Here is a 7,836-nt window from a genome sequence, read left to right as displayed (position 1 = left end):
TTTTGTTGAGTATCATATTTGATACATCTGGCTTTTATGGCTCATGTAGTATGAGGATAATCTGGAGCTCATACACAAGGAGAAACAAAACACCTCAATTTTATGCCCAAGCTGAGCAAAAATATGAAATTTGGTGCAGTTGCTGTCATTTATGTGGCCAGAAGGTAAAATGAAATTCTAAGCTTGTAAAGTAAATCAATGAGATCTTTACAACAGTATAGATGATAATGCATATTAAAATAATATCCCAATAATATGTATTTAAAAGATGATTGAGAGATAAACGGTCCTCAAAAGCCTGATGTATCATATTTGATACTCATTTTTTAACATAATTTTTCTTAAAAAATGATGTATTGATAATCAGGTCCATCTAAATTGCTTCAGTCCAGTAAGTGTTCATCTTGAAATCTCACTAACAATATAAAATATATTCTTAAACTTATTTGCTGACTTTAGAAGAATCAGTAAAGATTTCACAGCAAAAAGATACACGCACCACGACTTGAAGGGGAACGTTTTTTGAATTATACTAAAATGCCTTCTACCTGCTAAAAACATTTAAAATATCAATCATATGACAATGGCGTGTAATAGATTGTGTACAACAGTTTTAATCACGTTAGTAATTTGGAGCCCTTAGAAATTTGTATTTCAAATAGGCTTTATAGGGTTAAGTGAAAAGTTTACATGAAGCCAAAAAGAAAACAGCTTCATAAATCTTGAAGATAATAATTGACTATCTTTCACAGATGTTATTTTAATAATAGCTAACATCTGTGAAATATTTATTTTAAGAGAGCCATCGTCCCAGAACTGTGACCTCTAGAGAAATGAAACTATGATTTGAATCGGTTCTCTGTGGCCCGGGGTGAGCGACTGCATGGATTATGAACACAAAGGAATGGTATGATGGGATTACAGCACGTGGGATGTACCTTAGAGAGGGCAACGTAGGGAAATTTGTCCATCTCTAGCTGCGTTTCCTCACCATTCTGTCCACTCAGTTGACCCTTTAGAATGCGTGCTGCTGTGACTGTGGGTACACCCATGCCTACACACAACAAAGGTTGGATCATTCACACAGTCTATTTTTAACAACATATCCTTCAAGCACCTTCTATCATGAACAACATAGTCTGCCTTTACTTTAGAACCTCAAAGGTGCTTGAGAAAGCCCTTATATTATGTTACTGAACAAGAATTAAATCTTGAATTTTGTTCATAATTGTGAGATGAAAGGGCCACTTCTCACTTAATGACATAACCTGCTCTTCTTAAAAGCATGAGGCAAATTAAAGTTCACTTAAAAGTCCACTTGAAAAGGTTAAAAATGCACAATTCCATTGAAAAGAGTTCACAAATTCTGTCTTTAAACCTTATACTTATATGAAGCTTAAATAAATCATGAAATATTCAAAATGTAATTATTGTAAAATGTTAATGTATGAAATTAGGGTCTTGGCTTTAGTTGCTATAAACTGAAATTGTATCAAAAGTACTCTGAAATATAAAACAGAGCAATTTGATCGAATTGCAAGTACTCAAAATGTTTAGGCAAATACATATTTGTTTACCTTGTATTCTTGGCATGAGGACAAGGTCATCTTCAAAAAAACTATGACTTTTAAAAGCATTCTATAACCTCATTTGAACAATATCGACTAAACCCTGATCCTGCCAACTTTTTCCACAGTCAACCACCAAAATAAGTTATATTTGAACCATGTTTTCAGTCCAAATTTAATGTGATGAGATGACAAGACTGTGTACCACTAAATAATGGCAAGTAACTTTTTTATTGAGTGGTGTAGTCTGGTGTAACAAATGACAAATTACTCTTTTAATCTGGTTCTTTTCAGTTAATCAAATACATTCAGTGTGGTTCGATTCCTGAACAAGTGACTCTTTCACACTGCTTCTTTTTAGAGAATTAAACAGTGAAACCAGTGAATTCGAATTCATGAACAAATGACTCTCATGAGACGGAAAACAGCTCTTGGGTTTCTGTTTGATGGACTCTTGAACTCAATCCTCGAATCAACTCACTGAATCTGTCAGAAGTGGTTATATAATCAACATTAAATTATCATGGCTTTGAGTGATGCGACATTTTAATAAAATAGGATATATTGCATACAAAACCTATTCAAATTCACAAGTCTTTTTTTAACTTGGTTGGCTGACCTCCAAGAAAATCATCAGAAACATTACAATTTCAATCACCTTAATGCATGAATCAACAGGTCAACTGATACAAATCTTCTTCAATCTCCATTTCAGCCATGGCTTCTAGATAATCTTTTATGTGAATTCATCCTTTTGTGGCTGGTATGTGGTTTTTGTTATAGTGGACAGTGAGAACTGCAATAAATCTACATGACAGTGGTTGAACTGAGGCTTCATAAGATATCATTTTTAGGTTTTTATAAACTGGAGCTTATATGCCAGCATTGCTTTTACAGGGGTGTGGTGCAAAATAAACTAAATTCTTCCTGTAAATTTGGATCATTTCTGAGGTATTGTTTTCTGCAAACAATATTCAGACTACCTTTTCCTTCCTTCTTTCCTTGCTTTTATCGCCTATGCTTATTTTGATAACTGCTGTTTTTTCATTGTGCAAGCTGGAGTTCATCCAGACATTGACTGTGGTTAATTTGTTTATTTCTCCTTAACTTGCCCATGTTAATGCTTAATTTTGAAGCAGGTGCATACACTGTAACAGTGCTTTTAAAAATATTTAACTCTTTTTGTTAGACCTGGTATTGCACAAACAGTTTCCAAGACTTGGTTGGAAAAAACAACAACTTACCATCACCAAGAAAAAGAATGATGTTCTTAGCAACATTTTTGTTGAGGTCTTGGAGGGTCAAAGCATTTTTTAGTGTGCGCTGAGCCCATTCCTTCCAGAAATCAGGGTCCTTCTCTTGTTCTACAAGCCGTAAGAAAACATGTTTACACCTTTGCCCACAAATTATAACACACAACCAACAAAGTTGCTCCTGCAAAACAAGATAATGATCATGGTCTTAGACCGGAAGTATCCATTTAGAGATTATGAGTATGCTATCGCTCTCTAAAGTTACGACGACAACAACTAAATTTCTGTTATGCATGTCTTCTTCAGTCCACATAAGCTTCTTAAAGCCCACAATCACGTAAATGAACACATCTGGGACCATATGACCCGAAAGTCCAATCTTCTTATGGAAGCTGATGTTCATTTGAAATGAGATTTATTCTATGTTTATAGTTGGTACAAGGTCAAAAAGAAGACTATTAAACTTCAGTGGTCTGAGATGGAGTTACACCGTTTATGAAGCACTCATCTGACACTATATGACTCTGCATAAATCAAAGATACTGCAGGCAAATTATAAGGTAGGGGTGCTCAAAAATGCTACTTTCCTGCAGAGTTTAGTTCCAACCCTCCTCCAGTACAAATGTTTGTTATTATCCTTAAGTCTTCTTGAAGATCTCGATTTGCTGGTTCACAAGTATTTGATTTAGGGCTGGAGGTAAACTAAGCAAGAAGGTAGGTCTTCAGGAACAGGATTTAGCACCCTAGCTATAATGTGCTCTAAAACAGTCTCTATTAAATTTTAAAGAGACAATATGCTCATCGTCGCAGAGAAAAGTGTCATTGTCAGTTTTCATATCTAATAATGGCAAAAGGCCAATAAACAAAAAAAGTGTCTCAACTGACCTGGAAATTCAGGCTTTGCCATTCCTTCCCAAACCAGGCAACCGAGAATAAAGAGTGCAGCGACCTTCATTTTGTATCAGCCGCCGTTTTGCAGAATAACTCAAGTTCCAAGGATGTCAGAAGACTCCAAGATCTGCAACGAAAACAGGTAATGTCTAGTCAATGTTCAAATTTTCTTCTATTCCCAATTCAATGTTCAGAGATAGCTATAAGTAAGCCATTCATATGCTGATTTGAACTCTGTGGCACTTCCATCTATTTGTTTGAGCAGTCTAACATAATTATATGAGCTCAACCAACGGTGTGAGTTTGGGGCAGGGCTACATTTCTCCAGTATATTTAGTTTGAAAACAATTATTATTGTTGCTGCTACATGTGGAATGACACACTTCTTCTTTAAAGACAGAAAACAACTATTTACTATCCCAAGGCATATTTTTTTCCATCAAAATCTTATATTCATGTGCAAAAACAAATGAAATATGATTGACTGTTTCAGCTGGGGATGCACGTCACAAAAATTGGTACAAGCAATAATTTAGTGGCATATTTGCACATTCATTTGTGTAGCTACCTAAAAGTTCACACCTGAAAACGTGATATGGCTGCATTATTAGTATTAAACCTTTATGTCTTCTACTCTTTAGTCAAGGTCACTTTAATGGGATTGAGTGCCACTGCACATGGTGCTTTAATAGGCATGACAAAGCTGATTAACTGGACACCTCTGTTCCAAGGAACAGGACCGCAAGATTTCTATTGCGTACACACACTTTCTCAGCTTACTTCAGATCCTTTTAATGGGGTCTTTAGTCATTGCGCAGAAAGCATCAGTCTGTATCAAAGTCATGTGTTCAATCAACCTATACGTTAGCCATGCTGCCTGGAGCTTTGACCACTTTGTATTTACACTTGTAAAACTGGAAAAAATGTGCATTGTGTTAGTCACGTAATGCATTGAAATATTATCTCATATGAAATGTTTGAGTAAATGCACAGCTATGGGGTTCTTTCAGGTCTGGTACTTCCCACGCAGTTTCGAAGTGTGAAAAACATAGCTAGAAATTATTTGCTTCATTTATAGTGCAATGAAATGAATTGCTTTTCACTGCAGTTTCACTACATATATATATGTGTGTGTGTGTCTTTTCTTTCTTGATCGTTAAGGAATGTGGTTATCTTGTTTGTTTAATTGCCTGTTTTACTTTTTAAATCTCCTTAATATTGGCCCAAACCCTTTGGTATTTGGTTATAAAAAAGTTCACTACCTAATAATCATCCTGAAGCCAACAACCATCAACATCACTAATGCAAGTTATTAAAAGTATTTGTTTCCCGTGTTACAATTGACACACCGTCAACAGCACACAGACCTGAACCAGTTAACTTCTAAACATTTTCTTCCTATTAGTTCTGCTACAAAGACACTTTTACCATGACTTGAGGCTCATTCACATGCTCTGTCAAAAACGCAGTGGGGCTCCAACTGGCAGAACTCTTGAAGCTAGTCTGCAGGTGAAGAAACACAGCAGTGCCAAAACACAAAGGAGCAGCAAACCGGAGAACAAAGTTGTCGACAAAACCGAAACTCCTTCTCGATTCATGGCATCAGAATGTAGAGATGTCCTTCTTTTGGAAGTAAAGCCGTCCAAAGCAGAAACATATATGTAACCAGCTATCCTTGTTTTCGACACGCTGACTCGAACTACAGCTGCGAATGAGATCTGTTCTCCAAGTATGGACTCAGGAGGATGAGGATTAGGGTTATTACTGATGAAGGCAATCTTCCTTCACGTCTTCATTTTATGAAAAGGGGCTTTACATTATTTTGAAAGTGCAAATAAAGTATTCATTGCAGACCTGTCAGATCAATGCTATCTGTAGGACATGCAATTTCATGCCGACTCTGGACTGCCATCCTGTTTTTGCACAACAAATCAGTTATGTTGTTCTGTCTGAACCTGCTATGTTTTTTATAATGCCCGTAAACCCCTGAAGGCTTAACTCTATCGCTCTAATAAACAGGAACGTTAGATCACATCATGTAACAGGATTTACATTAAACTCCTACAAACATCCTAGAGGCCATTCGATCACAGAACATCAAACACAGACATAAGGATTTTATTAGGCTGTACATCTTGGTAAACACGACACAAACACAAGACAAAACCAAATCTAATTAATCTAATTATGCTGAAGAGTCTCTGAACAACAAACCCTTTTAAGGACGAGCACAAATTTTAAACAAGATGTTCTCAAGTTCATATAAACCTAGGCTGTCCTGGGCTTTCTAGTTGTGATATTGTTACATCTACAACTACATTAGTATCACTGCATACAAATCAGTTGGGCACATGATCAATAAAATGCTAACAAACACATTATGTCTGGGAAGCACTTAGGAATTTGTAAAACAAAACCTTTCCTTGCATTGCATTGTTTTCTCTTTATGACCTTTCTAGTTTTCTTTCTTCTAACACCTGTTAAATGCCCCGATTTAAAAGGTAAAGTTAAAACAGGAAAGTGTCTTAACTTGTTCTAGTATCCTGCAGTCACAAATATGAGAAAGCAGAAACAGAAAGAGTGAGGCACAAGGCTGGAATTCATCAAGTCTCACAGAATGTCATAGCCCTGTCTCAACAGTTTAATCCCTCGTCCAACCATTCTGAAGGAATGCTAATGGAATTTCAATCATAATTTGGAACCAGTCATAATGAGAACAGACAGGAATCCTCAAAGAATCAAATAAGATCCTACTTGATGAACTAAAATGTTATTCAGCATTATCTTATATGATTCTTAGATGACTTTTGTTTGCTCCAATTCGGATTGGTTCCAAATTACAACAGAAATTCCATTTGTTTAGATCAGTCAGGAAATGCAATGGTTTAGGAGGGTAAAACTGTACAGAAAAGTGAGATTGTGCCCTAAAATAAAATAAATGAATACATTAATAATAAAGTGAAATATTAAAATATACTTGGTGAGCATGAAATATTAAGATTATCACTCAGTGTGTTTAATATTTTTTTCTCTAGACTGTCCAACATGCACTTAGTCTATTACGTTATTCATAATTAGATTAAATGAAATTCATATAGACTGTTCCTGTGATTAACATTTCCCAATGTCTGAATGATTTTTTGTCATAATCTTTTAAAATTAATTATTTTAAAGTAGAGAATAAAAACTTCTTACCAAATCAAAGTCAAACATGCAGAAAGCCATTTTACTGTCATACGACAAGGACACCATAAACATGAGAGGACCCCTTCAGACCTTTAGGACAGTGTCAAGGTCATTAAAGATTTTTTTTTAATCACATATTTTAATCACATTTTCTTGTTTGACTTAAAAATGACGTTTTCATGTCAGATGGAGAAATCCTAAAAACTTCTTCATATGCATGTCATGATATTTTTAAGATTGCTTTTTCTACCTTCAAAATGAAATAATTAGTATTTAGTACTCGATTGATGTATTCAACCAATAGGAATACATAGGTCACATTTCTTTATCTCTGGCATATTTATTTATCATTGACCCATATATATTGAGTTTCTTTGTCAGCATATATGAATAAAACCAACATCTTTGCAGTAATAATCGTTTTCCTCGACACTCTACAACGTCCCAGTGTCTCACGTGCAGTGATGCACAGAGAAGCGCTTCTTTTTCAATTACATCCTCTCATCTTTTCAGATCATACAATGTCTGTTTGTAGCCATAGGCTTCCAAAACGCGATTAACGCTCTACAGAACAGGAAAACCATCGACATCCCCCACATCACTGGAGCGTATCATTGTGATTCCCGGTTTGCTGCTTAATTGCAGTAAAGTTGGAAGAGCAACTCGCCGTTATGCAAACGAAGATCCCAACGCAACCTGAACAACTTGTTGGATTGTATTGAATTAATAACAGCACAACTCTCCAACTCTTCCCAGCGTTGCCATTAGAACTCCAGTCACATGTAGCGATGAATGAACAGAGTCATTCAGCAGATATAAGCAGCGCTAAAAGTGATCCTACTCACCCTCGTGTTATAGGCTATGTATCCGTACACCTCTGCGATTTCAGCAACACAGGACTCACATTCACGTGCTGTTCTCTAGTCGAGCTTTTATAA

General features: G+C 35.8%; 1 protein-coding gene across 1 annotated transcript; it reads right to left on the bottom strand.

The window, feature by feature from the left end:
• Positions 1–839: 839 nt before the first annotated feature.
• LOC107736825 (alkaline phosphatase-like) lies at positions 840–7,836 on the bottom strand. Its single transcript, XM_016548172.1, has 4 exons — positions 7,744–7,836; positions 3,707–3,839; positions 2,813–2,932; positions 840–1,054 (listed from the first exon to the last, which is right to left on the bottom strand). The coding sequence occupies exons 2-4, from the start codon at positions 3,774–3,776 to the stop codon at positions 840–842; spliced, it is 405 nt and encodes a 134-aa protein (XP_016403658.1). The 5' UTR covers positions 3,777–3,839; positions 7,744–7,836.

The sequence above is a fragment of the Sinocyclocheilus rhinocerous genome, unplaced genomic scaffold (assembly GCF_001515625.1).
Source record: "Sinocyclocheilus rhinocerous isolate Xijiao unplaced genomic scaffold, SAMN03320098_v1.1 C37020005, whole genome shotgun sequence".
Classification (NCBI taxonomy): Eukaryota; Metazoa; Chordata; class Actinopteri; order Cypriniformes; family Cyprinidae; genus Sinocyclocheilus; species Sinocyclocheilus rhinocerous.
Note: the sequence above shows the minus strand (reverse complement) of the source record. Positions and strands in the feature narration are given on the sequence as shown.